Source organism: Chionomys nivalis, chromosome 4, assembly GCF_950005125.1.
Source record: "Chionomys nivalis chromosome 4, mChiNiv1.1, whole genome shotgun sequence".
Classification (NCBI taxonomy): Eukaryota; Metazoa; Chordata; class Mammalia; order Rodentia; family Cricetidae; genus Chionomys; species Chionomys nivalis.
Window position 1 is genome coordinate 114,686,506 of NC_080089.1, and position 24,235 is coordinate 114,710,740.

Below are 24,235 nucleotides of genomic sequence, written 5' to 3' on the forward strand. Positions count from 1 at the left end.
ACTCACAGGTAGAGAGGTGAGGCCTCTCTCCTACAGCCTGTAGCTTTTTTGCTGTCCATACTATGTTTTCTGCTTTTATGGAAGCATAATGATTTAATTATAGGAAACAAACGGTTTTAATAATGTTCTACTATTACTCTTTATTATGTATAAAATGAGTCTATTTTAAAATCTGTTTTAAATAACATGCTTATCCTTTGGGTCTTTCATGCATTCATACATGTATACAATGTATTTTGATCATAGTTACCCCCTTCTCTTCCTAAAACTTCCCAAACATCCCCCTACCTCCCCAGATCCCCACAGTTTCATCTCCTCTTTTTCCTTGACCCGCTGAGTCCACTTTGTGGCCCCATACCAGTGAGTATATGAGCAACAAAAGTTAGTATGTACAAGGATTATTGTGCTACACAGATAATCATACCCATGTCATTAGAATACAAACTTGCTTTAGTCTTTAATAGATATTCAATATATATGTATACCAAAGAATTATCTTAAAATAGATTTATGGTTTGTTACCAATAATGCTTGATCTGTATACTTGTTTCATATACTGACTCACCCAGGGTCATGTAAACACTTCTCAGACACTGTACTGATTGGCATTAATTGTCAATGTGACATAGTTTAGAATCATTTGGGAATGAAGTGAGGGTTTGTGTAGATCAGGCTGGCCTTTCGGCGTGTCTATGTGGGGGGATGTTCTGGATTGCATTAATTGACTGGGAAGACCCAGCACACTGTGCATGGCACCATCGTCTGCATTTGGGTCCTGGATTGTGTAAGAAAGAACCAGAGCTGCGTGATAATGTATTCAGCCTCTCTCTGTGCTGACTGAGGAGGTGCTGTATCTAGGCGTTTTAAGTTTTCTTCCATATTGACTTCCTAGCATACTGCAACCCAAAATTGTGATCTGAAATAAACCCTTTGTCCTGAAAATTGCTTTATTGGGGTATTTTATCACAGAAATATAAATAAAACTCGGAGAGCTGTAAAGGGGTCACACATAAAAAAGTCTAAACCCTGCTCTACATAACTAATCTTAGTGATCAGTTCTCATTCCTCATGCTGATCTGACCTTCTGCCATGCTGGACAAGCCTGACATTCCTCCCTCAGAAAGAGCCTTATGTGGCCGCTCAGTGTCACCTGTCCTGGTTTCCTTCCTCCATACCTAGCTACACCTGTCTCTTCTCTTCAGACCCTAAATGAGAAAGCACGGCTCCTTCTACAGCCATTCTCTGGTGCCCTTCAAATTCACCCCACGTATAGATCTCCAACCCAAATGCCTCCAACTCCCCGCTCGTGTGTCAAGCTGCCTCTGTGTTTTCTATAAAATGCAACAGGCACTTGGTTTATCTCTGCTAAGCCTTCTCTATGTACGGTCTTTCCCCCTCCCACTAAATCTGGTTTTGAATCCCGAAGCCCTGGCGCCGCCCTTGGCTCTTCATCTACTAACATCCCTCTTCCAATTCTTGAGAAAAATCCAAGGTTGGCACAACCTTGGAAACACCTCCAGTATGACTCTTCTCCATACTTCAGCTGCAAGGGCCTGGCTTGACCTTTCACCTCTTCCCCCTGACTTATTGCAGGAGGCGCCTCACCCAGCTTTTCTCAAGTGTTCCACGGACGATTTGCATCATATGTAGTAGGAGCATCCTCCTGACGTGAGCCCCAAGAGCCATTATTCTTAGCTCAGAGCTGGTAGGGAATCCCATGTGTATCACATTTACACCACAGTCTTGGCAGTGACACCCCAGGACCTACAGAGTCTCATTTTCTTTACGTCTCTGGGCTCATTTCCTCTCAACCTGCTCAATACTCTCTGGCCTCCTTCTCTTCCTGGCACATGCCAGCTCTCTGCCCCCCTCAGAGACCCTCCTTAGCAAGCCTCCATTCCACACATCCTGCTCTCTGGTGAGAGGCCACCTCCTCATGGAGGCTCCCCTGACTACTGTACTGAAAATTGCAGCCCACTCCTCCAGGTCAGGTAACTTCCTCCCCTCCGAGGTTTCTCCAGCTGGTTGTGCGTATTTGCTTCCTGTGTGCATTTTCTGTCTCCTTGACGTGACAGGAGACTCTCGCCAGGGTCTTACGTTCCTTTCCGGTTGTTAGGATAAAATTCTCCAACGAAGGAGCTTTGAGGGAGACTGGGTATATTTTGGCTTAGACTTGCAGGTTACAGTCTGTCACGGCAGGAAGTCACAGCAGTGGGCATTTAAGAGCCATGGTTCATTGCGTCCATGCTAAGAAGCAGAGACAAACTCTTGTACTCAGCTCTGTTTCAGAGTCTACAGTCCATGCCCAGGGAAGAGTACCACCCACAGTGAGAAGTGTCTTCCTACCTCAGTTAACACTGCACACAGACGTGCCTGGAGGCCATCTCCCAGGCAATTCTGGATTCTGTCACATTGACAGTCAACGCAAAACCTCACGTCTATGATGACAAAAATACAGGATCTGCTCAGAAGAACTGAATGGAGGAATTTCACATAAAACTTTTTGAATGTTTTCAAGCTTTCCCACTTGATGTGTAGAGTTTCCTGTGAGCCATGTGACAGTCTAGTGCATCCAAAAGCACAGAAGCCCGTGTTCTAAGCAAAAGGAAAACAAACAAACAAATAAAAAGCAGAGGCCCATGGGTGCTGGTTCTCCAAGGCCATGTGCCTCGTGGGTGGGGCTCCTGAGAGTTGGGTTCCCATTCCCAGCACCCCACACTACCTCCTGCTGCCTCCTGCTATATCACTGTAAGTAAGGCTACTGATCACTCTTTGTTTTTCTTTGCAGTGTTGATGAGAAAACCCCATACCTAGCTTTAGGGGCCGTGAAGAATATCTCTCTAAACATCTCCATCTCCAACCTTGGGGACGATGCCTATGATGCCAACGTGTCCTTCAACGTTTCCCGGGAACTCTTCTTCATCAACATGTGGCAGAAGGTAGGGGAGCTCCCCTGAGAGGGAGCCCATGTGGCAGAAGGTAGGAGAGCTCCCCTGAGAGGGAGCCCATGTGGCAGCAGGTAGGGAGAGCTCCCCTGAGAGGGAGCCCATGTGGCAGCAGGTAGGGAGAGCTCCCCTGAGAGGGAGCCCATGTGGCAGCAGGTAGGGAGAGCTCCCTTGAGAGGAGCCGTTTTCCGTCTCATACACCTGCTGACTTGTTTGCAGCAGGGGGCGTGCAATGAGTCTACAAAAACCACTCCTTGATAAGGAACTTGGAGTTACCAGAAATCGGCTTTCATCCTGAAGTGAGGAGGTGGCTGGCACGGCCCAGAGTGCCTACCTTATGTCGTGTTCCGTCCCTTCTCTCTGGTGGACTGGCCCTCTCTGAGTGGCTACAGCTGTTATTTCCACCATATGTACGTTCTATAAAATTTCAGTCTTGTGTTGGTAGTTGTGGAAAAATAAGTATGGATGGACTCCTTCTTGTCATGATTCCGATCCCTGACGGTGCATTCCGTGCTGTCTGGTACGTGGGTGTCTACGTCAGCTGATACTTTGCCATATTTATATATTCATTCCGGCCACTTTTGAGGGATTTGAGAAAGTTCGATGATTTCCAGGAATTGAATGAGCTTTCGTAGAGTCAATCATTTATTCAAATGAGTTGACGTTTATCGATCGTGATTCCCAAAGGAAAGGGGAGCTGTTGCCTTCTCTCTCCCCAATGCCCCTCGGTGCACCCACGCCTGTGAGAGAGGAAGAGGAGGCAGGACACACCCGGTTCTACCCAGTTGCTCTGGTGACAGATGTGCAGGTATTTGCAGCTTTTCCTGGTTGGCAGCGAGGGGCTCGGTGACCTGGTGTTCGCATGGAACCTGAATCACTATATGATGAAAACTTACACCCAGGTATTTACATTACGATTCATAACAGAAACAAAATTACAGTTGTGAATTAGCAATGGAAATAATTTTATGGCTGGAGCTCACAACACCATGAGAAACTGTATGAAAGGGTCACATTATCGGGAAGGTTGAGAATCGTTGGTCTAAGAATTAAGATGGGGACCTCCTGGGAGACTGTTCCCCGACATATCAGAACTGCCGTGTGCATGCCAGCAGGACCTCTGTGGTTCTGGAAACAGTGCCCTCTAGTGCAGAGGGCTGGGCACTGGCAGTGGGAAGCTGGTGAAACACCCTGACGGGTGCAAGTCCTGTAGGCAGGGCTCTTGGCACCCGCCAGCGGGAATCTCACTTCCTAGGCTCCTAGAAGTTGTGAGTAGAGTTGCTTAGAGAGCATCACAGAGCCAGGAGTTGGGCAAGGCCTGTGTGAGCATAGGTAACGGTGTCCAGGTGTGGGAAAGACTGTGGTATATTCTCTGGGAGATGGAGGGTTCCGATGTCACCCATAGGTCAGCCACTTCAGTGGCCCAGTAATTGAAGTAGGAGTGTTAACTGGTGCTGCCAGATTTTATTTTTCTATAAAAACCAGAAATTCATGTTTATGTTACTTTGGCCGCTAATTAAGATGTTTTCTGAGTGTGGTATAAGCCAAACAAAACATGTCCCTGATCTTGTCCAGCCCGTAGGCCTCTGGTCTGGGCTTCCAGCCTAGCTATTCCTCCTGTGCACTAGGTCTGTGCCCTAACGTGCTTGTCTGTCATGGGACTCTGTATCACTGGTCAAACCCTTTCCACATCCTTGGTGCATCTCACATCCTTCCCTTGGCAGCAGACTAACTAGCCAAATATATTAGCATTTGGAGGTCGTGTGTGTGTGTGTGCGTGTGTGTTTGTGCGTGCGTGTGTGTGTGTGTTCGTGCGTGCATGCACATGTGTTTAGGAGTGGAAGAGAACAGAAAAGTCAATCCAGATGAAGCATCCATGTCGTCTTTAAAGCTAGTGACTTTTAGGATGAAATCTATGCTTCAGAACGATAGCAGAAGCTAAGCTGGAGTTTGCATATACAATGTCAAGTGTGAAATGGGGGTTGTGAACACTGGTGATTTAGCAGGCTCCAACTGAAGTTCCACCCGCCTCTCTGATGATCAGTGTGACCGTGGGCCAGGGCAACAATTTCTCGCACTGTGATGTTGGTGTGTGCTAAGGATTGAGTGGAGTCTGTGCCGTGTGTGTGTGTGTGTGTGTGTGTGTGTGTGTGTGTGTGTAATGTGTCCCAACTGTGATAGGCCCCTGCCTCCCACAGTACAACACAACATACTATCCAGACCCACGGTTTGCTTGGTGTTCTGGTGGTCCAACACCAGACAGAAGGTTCAGCCTGTGATTTCTCCAGCTGTGTGATGGGGCAAAGCCACACACTTCTAGCAGAAACTGTGCTTCCAGGTGTGAATTGGAGTCTTTTACCGGGTTGGTGACATGTAGCGCAATCCTCTCAGGATGCTGGGCACCCTCAGTGACCTCTTACAGGAGGCGCCATCAGACCAGAGAAGCGGGAAGATAGGATTCAGTGGTGAGAGTGGTGAAAGACGGAGGCATGAGGAGGAAAGGGTGGTCGTGAGCTTGTGTGGGAGAAACACCCACAAGCAGAGCTCCGCCGAGCTGCTCAGGGCTGTAGTTCCCAATCCCTTGTCATCAGTCACTGAGTCTGGCTGTGAACTTGGTGATGGCTCTGCCTTCTAATCACCTTGAGAGACTGAGATGAGGGGATGGCCCCTGGGTCCTTCTATTCCTCCTATGACAAGACCTAATGAGGGGCATGGTGGTCTATCAAGGAAGCTCATTTTTGCTGTTTCTGAGAAGGGAATGGTTTGAATTTCCAGTCAGTCTGGGCTTTGCAGTCTTCGGTAACTACCAGGTCAGCTTACATCTTTATGACAAGTGGCATCAGGGCCGGTGAGTTTGTTTTGATTGTAAAGTGAGTCTTCCCACTAATATCTACCTCTGCCATGGAACGGGTGTTCCGTTTCTCTCGGGAATCTCTCTTCTCACTTTCAAGGCAAGCGACTCAGGACGGCGCCAGATGATAAGGCCTATCAGCTTTCTAATCTGAACTGAGGGAGGATTTGGAAACCTAATGTGTTTGCATAGTTTTATATCTGAGGGGGTAGCTGACCCTTCCGTGGGCGGAAGGTTCAGTGCAGGAACCTGTGTGTCTGTGCACAGGAACAAAGCGACATGTGACAGTGGAGATGAGGAGTCAGGCATTGTGGGGGCAGAAGTGCACCCCAACCTTCTGTGTGTAAGCAAAGTACAGTTGGCGTTCCTTCACTCTTTGCTGCTCCCCTGGCCACATAACGTGCTGATTGCCAATATGCTCTGCTGTCTCCGGTGTCTCTTATCGAGTTAATAGTCGCCCCCAGGAAAAGGCAACCCTCAGATGTTTATAGCCATCTTGGCCTGGCCATTAAGATGATGAATGAACTCACTGCTAACCCTTGTAAGAGAGCCCTTGGGGGGAAATCAATACTTAGAAAATAATAAGTCTCTTCCGCCCCCTTCCTGTCTTTAATCCGGTACCCTGAGCCCCCTGGTGACTTTACCTTGAACTTCCTGCATAATGCCAAGAGGAGATCCTCACCTGGCCCCAATCCAGGTGCCACTCTTGTCCTGCATTCTCCCTGCTGCTCACTTCTTGTTTGGGTTCTTCTGAAGGCCCCACCCTTTGCCCATAAAGAGCTGAGAGAAGGCGGAGGAGGGCAGGTACCCAGAGGCCAGGACTATGATCCCTAACCGGTGTGTCACCTGTCAGCTCTGCCTGAGTACTGGCACAGAGAGATAGCCTACAGTGCAGGTCCCTGAGACTGATGGCCCTTCTGGTTGCCGTGGGCACCAGGAAATGATGGAGAACCCCAGATGTCCATCTCCAATCACAATGTGGCCTACGTTCCAATGCAGAGCTCAGCTTTCATTGGCATGAGAAGCTTCATCTGTGCATTCATGGCGTGTGAAGGGAGGCTACAGTCTAGCCTGAGACATGTCAGTACAGCTGCGTCTGTGACAAGGACCAGTTAAGGATGCGTCCCACCACCTTGCCACGGGCAGATCTGTGAGAGGAATTCAAGAAGTGCACATTAAACCTCCTGGCTCCCACCTTTAGTCAGATGTTGAGCGGCATTTACCCATTTCCTCTTCTCAAAGGGAAAAGAGGGGTCCTGGATTTTAGATCTTTTTTCACCAGACAGCAAAGTATCTTTAAGAAAGAGAGAGAGAGAGAGAGAAAGAGAGAGAGAGAGAAAACTATGAAACTGCTAAGCTAAGAAAAGACAACTTAAAAATAAATAAAACTTTAAAAGCAAGGTCTGGGAGCTGACTTGGATCTCCAGAGCCCAGACAGTGGTGGAAGGAGAGAACAGACTCCACGAAACTGTCTTCTGACCTCACATCAGACACACATCATACACGTGTGGTAATAAGCAAGGAGACTGGGGAGATGGCTCGGTGGTTAAGCGTGGTTGCTGTTCTTGTAGGGGACGCAAGTTCGATTCCCAGTGCCCACATCACCTGTAACTCCAGCTCCAAGAGGCCTGACTCCCTATTCTGGCCTCTATCTACACTCATGCGTTCACTCACAGACACAATTTGAAAATAATAAACATTTTGAAGTCAGGAAAAGCTTGAATATCTTCTCCGGAACAGATGCTGAGTGAGAATGACGGCCAGGGTGCTGGTGGTTCCGGGGGTATCTGTTACCAGCGGAGGGTGAAGCAAGGCAGGACAGGGCAATCTCAGGCAAAGGCCCTCCAACCCTAGCCCTCAGCTTGATCTTGCAGGGAAGCTCCCACTCAGTTCTATCCCACCGTAAAGGAGGAAGTTGCACTTAAGACCTACAAAGAGCAAATGCTGGTTTAGAGTCATGCAGGAGGCCATTAAAGCCCTGATGGAGGTGGGTCTTGTATTAATCTGTTGCTTTTATTGGTTAATTAATAAAGAAACTGCCTAGGCCCATTTGATAGGCCAACCCTTAGGTGGGTGGAGTAAACAGAACAGAATGCTGGGAGAAAGAAGCCCAGTCAGTGAGTCGCCATGATTCTCTTAATCCAGACAGACGCAGGTTAAGATCTTTCCTGGTAAGCCAGCTCGTGGTGCTACACAGAATATGAGAAATGGGTTAGATCAATATGTAAGAGCTAGCCAATAAGAGGCTGAAACTAATGGGCCAGGCAGTGTTTAAAAGAATACAGTCTCCGTGTAATTATTTCGGGGCATAAGCTAGCCATGCGGGCGGCTGAGTGCAGGGGATGCAGCCCCGCTGCTCCAAATTACAACAAAGCCCCCAGTGCTTCCCGACTCCCACCCAGGATGAAATGTGACCAGGGTGTGTCAGGAAATCAAGGCCCTGCTGGCTGCCATTGTGGAGAGCAGGGAGCCCATGTAAGCACACCATAAGAGTGTAAGCTAGCTCAGCCTCTCTGGAAAGCAGTATATGGGTTTCTCAGGAAAGAGACACAGATCCCCAAGAGCTTCTACTGTCTTGTCTACTACTCCTGGGTGTTCACCCAATGGACTCCATCAACACATCTCTGAGAAACAGTGCGTCAGTGTTTATCACAGCGCTGTTCACAATAGCCAGGTTCCTGAGCCAGCCCAGCTAGCTAAGCCTAGCAGCCATAAGAATGAAGCCGTGTTATCTGTAGGAAAATGGATGCAACTGGAAACAGTACTATTAAGTTGTCGGGGTCTGGTGCTAGCCTGAACTCTAAATTATTTCTCTAGACCAGACCCCAACATAAACTATCTCTCTGGACTGGGGTGGAGGTACGGAAATAAAGACACAACTCACATGGTTTCATCAGGAGGGAGATTCTCAGCAATCCCTCATGAAGTCCTGAGTTCACATCCTGAAGAATTCCTCTTGCTTTATTCTCCAGTCTTTTATACCAAAACATAAACTGAGGGGGACATACACCAGCATTCTGTCTCCTGGGTAACCAGGTGAATGGCTTTTAGTGATGTCCACAACTACCTGTGTGCTCTGTATGCTACCTGTCCATAGGCTGAATTAGTATTTCTATCAGGCATCCTCCAAATTACAAAGAAAGGAACAAAACAACATCCTGGCCCTTTGTTAGGGCAGCGGAGGCCTGACTGACAGGGTACATGACCACCTCAGGTGGGGCCTATGGCTTCAGAGCCTGGCTGCCACACCAGATAGAAATATGGGCCTACATTAAGTAAATTAATCCAATCTCAGAAAAAGTGTTTCCCTCTCATTTGTGGCTCCTGTATTTTATATGGTCACATAGCGCTATGTATGTGTACATTAAATGTTTCCCTCTCGTTTGTGGCTCCTGTGTTTTATATGGTCACATAGCGCTATGTATGTGTACATTAAATGTTTCCCTCTCATTTGTGGATCCTGTATTTTATATGGTCACATAGCGTTATGTATGTGTACATTAAATGTTTCCCTCTCATTTGTGGCTCCTGTATTTTATATGGTCACATAGTGCTATGTATGTGTACATTAAATGAAAGTAGAAGCGGGATTGTGGAAGATAACGGGTGCTAAGCGGTGAGGGCAGGAAAACAGGACATATGTAACAAATGCATACAAGAACTCTAAATTTAAAATAACATATTCGAAATGGGGACCTTGTGGCAGCTTGACATGCAGGAAGGAAGCAGTGATAAGAGCCCGTTGATAATGGGCACAAAGCTAAGTTGTGTGTATGCTGGAAAAATACAAGAAATTTGAAGCTGGGAGAGATGTTTAGGGCTCCAGATGAAACTCCCAGGACCCGCTCAAGGTAGACAAGGCAGGACCAGGGATGTAGCTCGATGGTAGAGCACTCACAGAGCGTGCTCAGGACCAGTATGTCTGAAGTACCTCAATCGAAATATTTCAAATGAAGTGCTTCGGTGTGTTTAAAATGTGCAAAATACACCTGGGAGAAGACACACGCCATCATGCCTACCTCATACACCTGGGGTGACTACACACGCCGTCATGCCTATCTCATACACCTGGGGTTACTACACATGCCATCATGCCTACCTCATACACCTGGCATTATAGGCACATGCCATCATGTCTACCTCATACACCTGGGGTAACAGACACATGCCATCATGTCTACCTCATACACCTGGGGTTACTGCACACGCCATCATGCCTACCTCATACAACTGGGGTTATAGGCACACGCCATCATGCCTACCTCATACACCTGGGGTTTACTACACACACCACCATGCCTACCTCATACACCTGGGGTTATAGGCACATGCCATCATGTCTACCTCATACACCTGGGGTTATAGGCACACGCCATCATGTCTACCTCATACACTTGGGGTTATAGGCACACGCCATCATGCCTACCTCATACACCTGGGGTTTACTACACACACCACCATGCCTACCTCATACACCTGGGGTTATAGGCACATGCCATCATGTCTACCTCATACACTTGGGGTTATAGGCACACGCCATCATGCCTACCTCATACACCTGGGGTTTACTACACACACCATGCCTACCTCATATACCTGGGGTAACAGACACATGCCATCATACCTACCTCATACACCTGGGGTTATAGGCACACACCATCACGCCTACCTCATACACCTGGGGTTATAGGCACATGCCATCATGCCTACCTAAATTTGTTCCCCAGTTTAGACCCAGTGTCAGCACAGCACTGTTGCTGGTTTCTGATTTCTTCCCGGAGCTGACCCTCCGTCATCGTTCCCAGACAAGGCAGAGAGAGGTAGGAAGTAGGCTGTTTGAATGAGGGCCCATTATCCAAGAGGCCAGGGAAATCAAACATGTTGATCCCCTGATCACATTTGATTCCTTCCTCTTCCTGCCAGTTTTTGCCCCCACCCCACCCACCCCTGTGCCCTGCACACACCTGCCCCACTCTCGTTTGCTTTTCTGGGTGTGCGTGTGCATATATATACATTTTCCTATCTGCATGGCTGCGCATGTGTGCACGGATGTGGAAGCCTGAAGTTGGTGTCAGCATTCTTTATCCACCTTATCCGTTGAGTCAAGGTCTCAACTGAACCGGATAAGCCTCCATGCCTACTTTGCAGTTATGTGAGTTCTGGGGATCAAACCCAAGACTTCATGCTTCCTAAGCAATTGTTTTAGCCACTAAAGCATTGCCCCAGCCCTGCTTTTATATTTTATTTATTTATTTACTTTAATCCCTGTACCAGTGACTCTTTCAAAATCTGGTTGGCCCTCGGGTTGCTGGAGCTTATTTAGCCACATTCCAGAAATAGCCACAGATGCCAGGACCTGGACAGCAGCCCCAGGCTACTGGTCAGAGGTGTCAGAGGCCAGCACACAATTCAGGCCACCTCTGAGCTGTCCTTCCTGGAGACCGGGTTCATAGATGTCCTTCATGACTCCCATCTCAGAGTCTGAATGTTTGGGGGTTTGTGTGTGACTTCAATGTTTTTCCTCAAATGATGCTATCTGCCTCATTTTACCCTCATGATGTAACCTGCTAGAAGTCCGTCAGTCTACTTTGTTGAAATTGGGTCCATGAGGTTTGACTAGAATCCAGTCTTGTCCGGTTAAGTCTGAAGTTTCGGATCAATGATTGCTTTCTTTTTCATGGACTATTTATACCTAAAATGTTGGTGTGTTCATATAACTTTCCTTTTGACCTTTTAAGGAAGTGAATTCTATTTTTAAAGTTCTACCCCCTTAAAGAATGAAGTATGCTGTTGCTTTCATTTCTAATATTTTGCTTAGTGTATTTGTCTCTATAGCCATAGGCAGGAGTCTTCTCTTAGCTTGCTCTCCTGTGTGGTCTTGGTCAGGTTTCTGGACTTTTGCTAGAATTTTCTAAAATAAATAGAAAGCCTGACTTCTTCTTGGTAGTCTGAAGACATGTAACTCGTAAAGTTACAACAGTGGGAAATGGCAGGGACAGCCCTTGCTGGGTGCTCATTTCTCCATCACACTCTGTGCTCAGCAACTAACTTTTTAAAACATGTTTTTGCCCTACAACAACTCAGTTTCCCTTTATGAGCTCCATTTTCCTGAGGAGGAAACCAAGGTTTAGCAAGGCTCAGCTGCTAAAACTGGACATTGGGATTCAGGCACAGACAGGCTGAATCCAGAGGTCTCTCTTGCATCTTTTTTGCATAAAGAGGCCAATTTGCATGTCTGATGGTCTCTGGCTGCCCACCTGGCTTGTAGCTCTTACCCTCTGGAAGGCCAGGTGCTTAGTGAATGACATCTTTCCCATTACATCACTGCCCATTTTTCTTGTGTAGGGGGCAGCAGGCAGGAAGCATTGATGAATTTTCTGGGGCAGCTGTGTTTTGTCTAAACAAGGCTCTCTTTAGCACCCCAAGAGTTCTGGCACAGAGACCTAACCCCTACCAGGCTTCCACTAGAGGAAGCCTTCCTGTGGTGCCCGTGTGTCGCCACGCTGGATTCTGGGAGCTGGCAGGGCTTCGCTGCCTTTTCAATTTCTCCTCTGGAATTCACTTGTCCCCAGGTGAACTCAGCTAAAGGAATATGGCACTTAGGAGTTTTGCCCTTGAGAGGGCCCCGAAGGTGGAAAAAACACAATCTGCCCATTTTCCCTTCTGCCTGTTGAGTACCGGACAGTTGGCAAAAGTCGCGAGAGGTAGCGTCAGCGCCCCTCGATGTGTCGAGTGCTGGACGGTCTCGCTCGGTCTGTGACTCAGCCTCGTTTCCGAAGCTCAGCTCCAAATGTTGTTGGGGAAAAAGAAGGAGAAGCTCTTGCTGTACACCCAAGTCGCTTGGAAGAGGCTGGTGGCATGGCACAGTGGGAATATCAAGGACGTGGGTACCTGATGGAATGGATCACGTGGCAACCAGAATTCTATAACTGATATGTAACAGAATCTAGGTCTCTACTGAGTGATCGAAAGCTGGGATTTTCGTAGGAGAACAGCTCGTGTTTTTTTTTGTTTTATACCAAATAGTCAAAAGAAAATTCAACTAAGAAAAGACTGAGTGGGTTAAATAGCATCTTGTTTGCCCAGCCCAGGGACAAACATCGAATGTCTTGAATGTCTACAGAAATTGCTCCCCCTGTGTCAAGCTCTGAGGTTGAGAATGGAAACCAGGCTGATACATACTGCCTGGTTTGGTCTGAGCAATGTCAGCGTCCTGCCTCCTCGTTACTCAGAAAGAGTATTTAGTGTGAGATTTGTAAACAGACTAGACAGGTGCCCTGCAGCCAGCCTCCTCAGGAACCCTCTGGGGGATGGGTCTGCACAGGTGCTCGGGAGCTGTGGCTGTATAAATGGACAGGCCTGGGGTCAGGAAAGATGCCCCCGTGTGTCCTGGGAGATGTTAGGGAAAGGGGAGGTGCTGGGACTAGGAGGGATGTGAGCTGTAGAAGGGATAGATTGGAAATAGACAAGATCTTTCGAGTAATTGGGAGCATGGGGTCATGAAAGAGGGTAGAAGGGGAAAGGGGAGGAAGGGAGGGGAGCAGAGAAAAATGTATAGTGCAATAAAAACAATTTTAAAAAATTGATAAAATAAAAGATAGAAAGGATGGAGTGGATTGAGAAGAGTGGTGAAGAAGGAGACGCAGTCAGCAGGGAGCAGATGGCACAGGTCCTGGGAGACCACAACGAGATAGCCACACATAAATGGTAGAGGATGCCGAGTGTGTGACAGCTTCTGTTTTGCCTGAATGATAGAGCCTATGATATACTTACAAAATGCCATCAAAATGTCCTAGTCCGACTGTTGGCTGAAAAAGGGAGGGCAAAAACTAAACATCTTTTATAGAGGTCTTTAAATTGCAACTAGAGTGGATATCAAAAATGAGCATTCACTGTTGATTGAATCCAAGCTTTAAAATCTAACCTTTGCCATAGCAGAATATATATTAATACAAGCTTGGAAAGGCCTGAAATGTCACATTTCACAGAGGGAACAGCCCTCTCATAAGGGAAATGTTCCAGAGCAGTCCCAAAGCCACGTGTGTCAAAGTTCAAGTCCTCCTTTGAGGAACCCAATGGATTCAGAGCCGCTCCTGTCTGAATATGTGGCTCAGTATGAAAGAAACTGAGCTCCCTCAAAACCTCGTTTCCCTGCTCAAGGCTCTCAGGGCCTGTTCTCTACCTGTTCTTCAGATCAGCATTTTGGTCAGATAGTTTATGGAGGTAATATTAGTTTTGGCTTCTGGGAACAAAGCTTCTCTTCCTTAGCTGAGAGTATGCGCATCAGTTTTATGTCCAGCGTGTGCTATGGACTGAGCAGCATGTTGAGCACTGGGCTTTTTGAAAGACCCAATGTCCTCAGATTCCCGAGACTTCACTGGTCCAGCCCAAGTGAGCTCTCACTCACGGCTGAACACACTCATTCGCTCATCTGGAAGGAAGGAATGTTCTAGTGGGGACAGAGCCATGTGGTATCATCCGTTCCGGAAGTCAGGCACTTCCCTTCTTATGAGGACTTCAGGGAGAGGCACCAGGAAACGGAGAGGTGAGGAGAGAGTAATCGTTTCCACGGGATGAGGGCGTGCCACTCTCTCTGTGGATGTAGATAAAAATAAAAGAAGAGGCCAGGCTTTTGCTGAGGAAGGGACTGGTCCTTCGTTCTCTTTTAATCTATTTTAGATTATTTTCTATATATGAATGTTTTGCCTTCATGTATGTCTGTGTGCCATCTGCATGCAGTGCCCATGGACATCAGAAGGTGGCGTTAAGTCCCCTGGAACTGGATTCACAGGTGGTTGAGAGCCATCATGTGGATGCTGGGAACCAAATCTTGGTCCTCTGCAAGAGCAGCATGTGGTGTTAGCCTTGAGCAATCCTCTCGAGCCCCAGGAATGGGTTTGTTATGCTTTGGTTCTCTCCTTCCTCGTTGTATACATCCTGATTTTACTCAGGGCAGCTGTTTGGGAGAGTCTTCCTTCCTCCCTTCAAGCTAGTTGGGTGCCCCTCCCATCCACACCTTGTAGGAATCTGTCTCAGTTGGACAACCTGGGATAGCTGGATTCAGTTTTTCCCTAAGTGTGGTTTTTCAGACTATTACTTTTCCAAAGATTTATTGACCCAAAGGCAAATGGTTGCCTGCCATGTTCCAGCCCTGCGAGGAAGGCGTGATGCAGGGGGTTGAGTAGAGGTCCTGGACAGCAAGAAGAAAGAGATGGCAAGCCACCATGATTGTTCTTTGGAGGGTCAGTGCTGGCAGTATTTGGGGCCTTTTGAGGTGCATTAGCAGTTACGCAGCAATAGTCCCCCAAAGGATGGGAGACTAGAACATTCTTCATGCACCAGCTTCATTCCTGGTTGGTTGAGTGTGCTGGTCAGGGGATCACTTGAATGTGAGTGTTCCTAGAACCTTCTGTTGAAGACAGCACAGAGCTGGGGTCAGGGCTGGGCCAAGAGGGACTTAACTAAACCTGTGTCTGACTCTGCCCCAGCCCAGCTTGTCATTGCTGGCTATCTTCAAAGCAAAGGGTGGCAGCTAGCTCTCCTCCATCCATAACTGTTTAGTGAGATTTTCTCGAAGCGCACAGAGAGCAGTCTCCATAAGTTCTCCCTTATCCGTGATGCCGGCCACTCGCCATTCTTTTCAGTTCAGAAATACTAAATTAAAAATTGCAGAAAGAAACCGTGGGTGAGTTTTCAATTGCACTGCACTCTGACCAACTCAGTGAACTCCTGTGCCTCCCCGCTCGATCCTGTCTGGCTTATGAACCATTTCTCTGAGCAGAGTGCCCATGCTGTATGTCCTCCCCACCCCAGGACTCACTTTAATAGCTGCTTACGTTCTCGGATGAACTGCCTTTGATTTCAAAGCACCTATGTTCTATAAGCTCATGCTGTATTTAATCATGGGTAGTGTGATGCAAGGGCATAAAGTCTGGGAGCACAGATTAATGCCAGCCAGATCGGAAGAGCGGGGCCTGTAGGTGGAGCGCTGCCTGTGGTTTTAGGCATCCACTGGGAATCTTAACCACACCCTGTGGATTAGGTAGAAAGGAGAGGTAAGAGTCTGTACCTTGGAAGCTGAGCAGGGTTTGAATCTAGACCTGGCCTCTTTCTTGTCGTTTTACATACATAAATTAGAAAATTTTTTAGACAGGCGTGGTGGTGCAAGCCCATAATCCCAGCACCTGAGAAGGAGAAGCAGGAGAGTAGAGAGTTCTAGATCAGCCTTGGCTGTGTAGCAAGCTCAAGAACAAGAGCCTATCTCAAAAAAAAAAAAAAAATAGTAATCATATAAATAAAAATTAAAGTTTTAACGCGAAAATGTCTCAAAGCAGAACGTTAAAGCTGCACTTTTCAAGAAACCTAGAGCTACAAACCGTACTTCAAACAAGGAATTTAGGTTATTTACTTTTGTCACGGCTTCTGCTTACAGAATGAGTCAGACTAAAAGCAGCTCTCTGAGATCAGGTCGAACATAGCCCAGGCTGGCCCTGCTCACTATGTAGCCAAGCTGACCTTGAACTCCTGATCTTCGTGCTTCTGCTCACCAAGTGCTGGGGTGACAGATGTGTGCTGCTTAGTTTTCTGAAAGCCTGACGTGAGCTAGAGTCATTTCAGAAGTAGAAACCTCAGCTGAGGAAATTCCCAGATCGGCCTGTAGGCAAGTTTACCCCCATGGACCTGCAGGCAGGTTTGCCCCCTGAGCAGCCTGTAGGCAGATTTGCCCCCGAGCGGCCTGTAGGCAGGTTTGCCCCCTGAGTGGCCTGTAGACAGGTGTCTGTGGAGCATTTCCTTGTTGATTATTGATGCTTGATGTGGGAGGGCCTTTCTTACATGGCTGAGCAGCCATCCTGAATGAAGAAATAAAATGGGCTGAGTAAGCCATGGGAAGGAAGCCAGGAAGCAGCCCTCCTCTGTGGCTTCAGCGCCTGCTTCCAGGTCCTCCCTGACTTCCTCAGGTGATGACTGTGATGGGGACGTGGACGCTGACATCAGCCCTCTCCTCCCCACGTGACTTTTGGCCATGGTGTTCTCTCACTAGAAACTCTGGCTCAGTCAGGCCTGCCCCCGCGCATCTGATTCATAGTGAAAGTTTAAAAGGAGAGGAAAAGAAAGAAACTTTTTAATGAAGTTCTGTGTTTTTTCTGATAAAAGTAAATAGATGTGCTTCAATAATCTACAGATATTTACTTAAGGAGGAATATCTAAAGGAGGAGAGCGCTCTTCTGTCCCAGAGGCCTCAGTGCGACCCCCTGACTGAGCGCCACTCCCTGACTGAGCACACCCTCCCTGGTGAAGGAAAGCGCCTCTTCAAAGGTCTTTGTGAAGCATCTTCCTTGGTTTCTTTCTTTGTTTTCTTGTTTGTTTAATTTATTTATATTTTTTATGTATGTTGGTGTTTTATCTGTGTGTATGTGATGGTGTCAGATCTTGGAGTTACAGACAGCTGTGAGCTGTCATGTGGGTGCTGGGAATTGAACCTGGGTCCTCTGGAAGAGCAGCCAGTGCTCTTAACCACTGAGCCACCTCTCCAGCCCTCTTTTTTTTTTTTATGATGTTTGTCGTCTACTTGTATTACTTTTTATTTGTAGTTCAGTGTAGCATGAATTCTAATTGGTCTTCTTAATAAAAACTCGGAGTCAGCTATCAGAGGGCGAAAGCTGAAGGATCGGAGAAGCAGAGCGGCAGCCTCTACCCGTGCTCAGACCAAAGGGAGATCCTGTCCTCAGACTGCTTCCTCAGACAACTGACTGCCCTGAGCTCCTGTCTCCTCCCGCCATATCACTTCTGTCTCCACCTTCCTAGTGCTGGGATTTAAGGTGGTAATCCCAAGTGCTAGGAACACCCTTGTGTGAGTTCTGTTTTTTTATTTTATTTTATTTTTGGCTTTTTCAAAACAGGGTTTCTCTGTAGTTTTGGATCCTGTCCTGGAACTAGCTCCTGTAGACCAGGCTGGTCTCAAACTCACATCTCCTGCCTCTGCCTCCTGAGTACTGGGATTAAAGGTGTATGCCAGCACTACTTAGTTCAAATTCTAGTTCTTTTAGACAGATTCAATCTTGTGTAGCCCAGAGTGGCCTTGAACTAACAGAGATCCCTCTGCCTCTGTCTCCCATATCCTAGGATTAAAAGTGTGTGCCACCACTGCCTGGCCTCTAGTGGCTGAGCTCTGCACTCTGATCTTCAGGAAAGCTTTATTTGTTAAAACACAAACAAAATATCACTGCACTTTAGGGACAATAAGTACAGCTGAAGGTCTCTTCTGAGGTGGTGTGTTTTTCACGTTCAGAAGTTTATTCCTCAGTTCCGGTTCCCAAGGGGCATAAGGACAAGGTGGAAATGAGGTGAGGCCAGGGTTTCTCACGCATACCCCACCTCTTCCCAGGCCTCGTCCCTTCTTTCTGGAAGATGGGCTCAATACTCACAGCCCTGTGAGATCCCCTACTACGGCCCTCAGCTTCTTCCTGCACACAGCAGTTCTGTTCTTGGTCCTTCCGCAGACTGAGAAGAGTAGAAAGTAGGCGTGCACAAGCCCAGGCCACCTCCGTCCTTAGCGGTCAGCCCAGGTCGTATGCAGGTAACTGCGTGGTTGAAAGACCTTGGGTGTGGGCTCAAGGAGGTAATGAGATGAACTGTCAGAGTTGGGGAGTTTATTACAAGGACCGTTAATGCCATGAGCAAACTGACATAGATCACAGCGTGGTGGGGGCTCTGAGGAGATTTCAGTCCTCCCTCCCCATGCCAGAGACAGACAGATGGTGGTGTCTCTGAAGAAAGGAAGTCAGGATCCACATGGAAGAATGTGGGTGTCTCTCTGCTTACACTTCTCCAAGGACGAGACAGTATTAGGGCAAGAGCCTACAATCAGACTGACTCTCAGGCAGAACACAGGGAAAGGGGTGGACGGCAGGGTGTGTGGCCACTGATACTGCCTTTGATGTAAAGGTTCCCTATCCCCAGGTGTGAGCTCCTGGCCCCTAGGAGTCTGTTAGCTAGAGATTCCCGATGTCTCAGTAGCTGTGGAGGTCTGTAAGGGGAAGGGCTATGCAGGTACTGTGGCTTGAACAGCAGCAAGACTCAGCATCAAAGTCTTAACAGTGACCCTTGTTGCCCTTCCCTGGGTGCTAGGTGGGACCCTCGGGGCTCCAGGTGGGACCTTTGGGGCTCCAAGTGGGACCCTCGGTGCTCCAGGTGGGACCCTCGGGGCTCCAGGTGGGACCCTCGGGGCTTCAGGTGAGACCCACAGGGCTCCAGGTGAGACCCTCAGGGCTCCAGGATGCTCTCACTCTTCCCAGAGACTGTGCACCTGTTAGTGTAACAAGCCGCCCTAGCATTTATTGGCTTATTACAATAATCATTTATTATTGCTCCTCATGTAGATGTTAGCTGGGCAGTTTTTTAGCTCTGGGCCAGGTTTGACTTCCTGGCTGACCTTGCTTAGGGTTCATGGTCGCCTGGCAGATCAGCTGTTGTCTGTAGTGAAGGAATAACCGAGCCATGTGGCTGGCATCTGTCAGCAAACTAGCCAATGCTCACATGATCTTGGCAAGATTCCAAAAGAGCAAATAGAAGCCTCAAAGCCTCCTAGATCAGGGCTAGGAATAGGCATAGCATAGTTTCAGCTGCATTCTAGTGACTGGATCCAGTCACAAGTCCTGCTCAAGTTCAGAGTGAGGAAAGTCAAGCTGACCTCATGATGGGAACAGCCAAAACAAACAAACAAAAAAAAACAAAACAACAACAACAACAAAAAAATCAAACCGTAAAGAAATAAGGACAAGGTCCAAATCAGAAGCAGAAGGAGAGAGAGCATGAGCAAAAAACTCAGGACCACGAGGGGTGCACCCACACACTGAGACAATGGGGATGTTCTATCGGGAACTCACCAAGGCCAACTGGCCTGGGTCTGAAAAAGCATGGGATAAATCCGGACTCGCTGAGCATAGCAGACAATGAGGACTACTGAGAACTCAAGAACAATGGCAATGGGTTTTTGATCCTACTGCACATACTGGCTTTGTGGGAGCCTAGGCAATTTGGATGCTCACCTTACTAGACCGGGATGGAGGTGGGTGATCCTTGAACTTCCCACAGGGCAGGGAACCCTGATTGCTCTTAGGGCTGACGAGGGAGGGAGACTTGACTGGGGGAGGGGGAGGGAAATGGGAGGTGGTGGTGGGGAGGAGGCAGAAATCTTTAATTAATAAATAAATTAATTAATTAATTAAAAAAAGAGAAAGAAAGAAAGATCCTGCTACAAAATAAAAAAAAAAAAAACTTTGTCATGTCCCAAACAACTGCTTCTCTTTTTAGAGAAACACATGTGCGTTTCTCAATAAAGCATTTCATGAAATTAAAAACAACAACAACAAAAAAAAAACAAAAACAACAAAAAAAAGAAATAAGGACACAAGGGAGGATGGAGAATTGTGGCCGTTTTTACAAACCCTCTGCCCTAGATCCTTAGACAAGTGTGTTTATAGCAATGTTTTAACAAGAACATCTTGTTCCCCAGGTGACAGCTGACAAATTAATAAAGATGGTTCCACTAGCTGCAAGCCAGTAGGAGCCAGAGATGTTGGTTAGGGATCCGGGGTTGCTATGATGCTCTGAGACTTCTCTCGTGGCCGGAGAGCTGGTCATAGCCCCTGGAAGGAGGGCCATGCTCCTTTCCCACTGGGCCCCCCCAACAAGCGACTTGAGTGTCATATGATACAGTGACCAGCTTCCTTTATAGCAGCCTACCTACGAGAGAGTATATGGCCAAAGCTGGCCTTTAGTGACCGTCTCAACCCCCAGAGGTCACACTGCAATTCTTTTGCCACGTCTGTTCTTCAGGAATAGGTCATTAAGTTTGGCCCACAGTCAGGGGAAAACCAGACTCCTCCTTCCAGGAGCGTTGACTAGCTCCTGGGAGCTATTTAAAGCCACTGCCCTAGGAGCAGACAGTCACGGTTTACGAGCTAAGTACCCACGACGGTATCTAGCAGTCACTAGACACAGAATCTCAACCCATATCACATCTAATAGCTGAGGGCCTGAGAACACAGGCCATCACCAGGGTCCCCTCAGACTTAGGCTTCCCCTCAGAGGGTTCCGGAAGGCTACAGAGGGTTCTGCGTAAGTCCATGCTTTCACATTCTACTCTAGAGTGCTCTAGAGAGTACCCCAAAATGCCTTTGGTACTTGGAGCATCGCGACCCTTCCTTCCTTCATGGAGGAACTGGATCTCAGTGCTACAGGTCACAGGCCACTCTCAGAAGAGGGTTCCACCTCGCTCTGCGGGGCTCTTGCTGGGGCTCAGGATTCCGTGAGCATTTACGCCTGTTTTTGCTCTTTCGAGCCAAACAATAGACAACTCAATTTCCTCTACCATGAGTGAACAGAGAAATTGTTCTGGGAAGTGAAAACGTGAGACTGACCCGATGGATCCCTGAGAGTTCTGCTGATGAACCCCATCTGTCAGCTTCTCTTCTGTTTTGGCTCCCACTTCAGACAAGCCTGTCCCCGTAGGGTCGCAAGATCATTGCCAGGCCACTGTGAAGAACTGACTTCCTTAAGTTCTAGGAAGTTTCAGAGTCTCGCTGCACTGATAAACATAAACCTGGGTCACATGGTCCTGTTTTAGCGGGGTGGGAATGAGACTGAGTGCCCCTATACTGGCGGGCTGAGAGTAGGCTGAGGTGATGGGTATGGCACACAGAGACAGGTATATGCCATATCGCCACTGTTCCCCCATTTACCAGGGAAGAGATGGTGACCCAGAGCTGGCCATGTGGCTAAAGTCTCCCAGCCATGAGCTCATGGCTCCTGCCACTCCTGCCCTGCATGTTGGTAAAGGAAGACTGTTTTCCACCCAGCCCCTACACACCTCAGTGCTGCCCCATCTCAAGTGTCTGCCTAACACTACTCCATGAGCAGCAGCTTTGGAAGTGTTAGGATAGGAGCATGGGTCAGCAAGGACAGGAGAGAGACTGTGAGCCTCTCTGCTCAGACAGGAACTCTGCGAGGAGCTCTGGGCCCTAGATAGGAGCCGTGGCAATCTGAACACTCGCATGCTCCTCCCCTCGCCTGGCTGCACTGCCTGTGTGTGAGGTTTAAACACAGACTCCTTCCCCAGATGTAGGTTTGGAGAGGAGTTAGATGTCCTCTCCTGAGCACATGTTGGGGAGGAGCCCCCCACCAAAGCCCATCTTTATCAGAGAATCTGTTGGCAGCCGATGACTGCTGAGGGAGAGATCACGCTCCTTTGGGAATGTGGCCACTGGTAGATTTCTTACAGATGGCCAAACACCCATGCGCACGTGAGCAGCATCAAATAATAGCAAAACAATAAAAGCAAAGACATGGAGACGGGCGGCAGACGAGGTCAGAGGCACTAGGGAGTTGGATGAGCTAGATGAATGCGCACAGTATTCATTATGTGTGTGCAACTTTCAAAGAATAAAAATAATGTCGTTTTTGTTTTTAATCATCTGTTAAGATGTGTTGGTGCCCCCCTTCCCTAGAGGCCCTCTTCTAGAAGGTTCTGGATGAAGGAGCTGCCTTCTGGCTCCAAAGGCAACATAGGACAGTAGATGGAACCACAGAGAGAAGAAGGACTCAAAGAGACAGAAACAAAACAAAACCTTCCCCTCAGGTAAACAGGCCTTCAGAATGAGGGAGCCAAGGTCCCTGGAGTAGGCGGGAATGCGAGACACTTTCAGCCCTTGCTCATGAAGCCACGGCAGGGCAAGAGATTGGAGCCTCATGTCAAAGGAAACACTCGCTGCTTTTCCCAAAAAGCCTGTAGGCTTATGAAGGAGTTGCTGGTTGGGACCCAGAGGTGGACAGGTTCACTGTTGATTGTTAAGGGTCTCCTGCCAGCTGCCCACCTTGGTCTGTCCATCCACAATCACGCCGCCATTCCCTCTGACTAAAGATGACAAGGCAGGCGGCTGAGAGACCTTCCTGGTCTTTCTTTCTGGTGGGGGAGCCCCCCAGACCAGGGTCTAGCCCATGGATTCAGATGCTGTGCTTAAAATGATTTCTGGAAGATGGCACTTCAAGCCTCAGGCGACGCTCCAGCCTCCACGGTGCCAAGATGGAGGGTGACTGTGCAGTGGGGTCCTGGTCGGGTTACTCACTGCCAAGATGTTCTCAGAAGACAGCCTGGGCCAGAACACACACAGGGGATGGAGCCAAGTGAGGCTGTGTTAGAATCTTGGTTTCAGGCAATTCATTGCCATTGTGGCAAGCTGCTCAGGTTCTTGATTCCTCGTTCTCCTCCTTTGGGCAGTGGAGAATGAGACTAAAAAAGGCGTGGCTTGAAGAAGCTGCAGGTTGAGCATCTCTTACCCAAAATGCTTGGTCAAAAGCTGTTTCAAATGTCAAATGCTTTAAACTCGGGATATCCAACCTGCGCCTGCAAATGCCAGTCCATTCCCTCCTCCTCTGGTCTCCTCCTCAGCTTGTCCTCACAGTGAGGACATGTGGGGTCCTTTTCCAGCCTGGTATTTTTATGAGAAGTCTGGAAGAAACCTGGGGGAAAGTGGGTGCTGATGTCCCTGGAGGGATCCATCAGAGGAAGGTAGTTCTCCAAACGTCCCAGAGTCCCTGTACTCTGAGCTACAAGGGGCACTGGGCATCCAGTGGCTCAATAGATCAGTGCCCACTCTTCCCTGTGACTGCCCTCAGAGATCCAGTTCAGGATCTTCCCATTCAAGAGAAGGAAACACCACAAGCATCTCCCAGCATCTAACCAACCCACTCATTGAATAACCAAGAGAATCATAGGCTCCCCCTATTCAATCAGAAACTGTCTGGGTGTCTGTAAGCTGTCTGCATTTTGACAGGCTACTTGGTGATAGATGCATGCTAATGTGTGAGATGGGTAGGGATTGCAAAACAAAGGGAAAAAATGTCTTCCACAGACTCTCCAAAACCCCCTTCTCAGACTGACAAACTGACAGACCGCCTCCTGTGTGCAGTGTGTGATCGAGACCAGACTGTCAGGCTTGAGTTTCAGCTCTCCTGAAGGACCGTGGGCATGTGTGACCATGAATGAGTTTTATAATCATCAATGAATGCCTGAATCCTCATCTAAAGCAGGGTGACCATACACTGTTAGGATTGTTGGGAAGCACACTCTGATGTCTGTCACAGCAAGAGAGCTCAGTGGGGGATTGTCCAGGTTAGGGTGGCCTGTAGGTTATCTGTGGGAGGTTGTCTGATTGCCTTGATTGATGTGAACTACACAGCCTGAAAGTGGGCAACACCAATCTGGGGCCCTAGACTGTGTAAAATAGAGAAAGCTAGCGGAGCACTAAACATGCCAGCATTCTCTCTGCTCTCGACTGTCCGTGTGATGTTAACTTCCTGCCTTGACTTCCCTGCAGTGATGGACAGTACCCTGGAACTATAAGCTGAATAAGCTTTCTGCTCTAAGTTGCCTTTTGCA

At 48.1% G+C, this 24,235-nt stretch overlaps 1 protein-coding gene across 1 annotated transcript in view; it reads left to right on the forward strand.

Moving 5' to 3' along the window:
• The window catches only part of Itga9 (integrin subunit alpha 9), a 306,519-nt gene that overhangs the window by 200,733 nt on the left and 81,551 nt on the right, over positions 1 to 24,235 (forward strand). Inside the window, exon 18 of the mRNA XM_057767071.1 lies at positions 2,789 to 2,939. Within this exon, the coding sequence (XP_057623054.1) occupies positions 2,789 to 2,939 (151 nt within the window). The remainder of the gene's footprint in view (positions 1 to 2,788; positions 2,940 to 24,235) is intronic.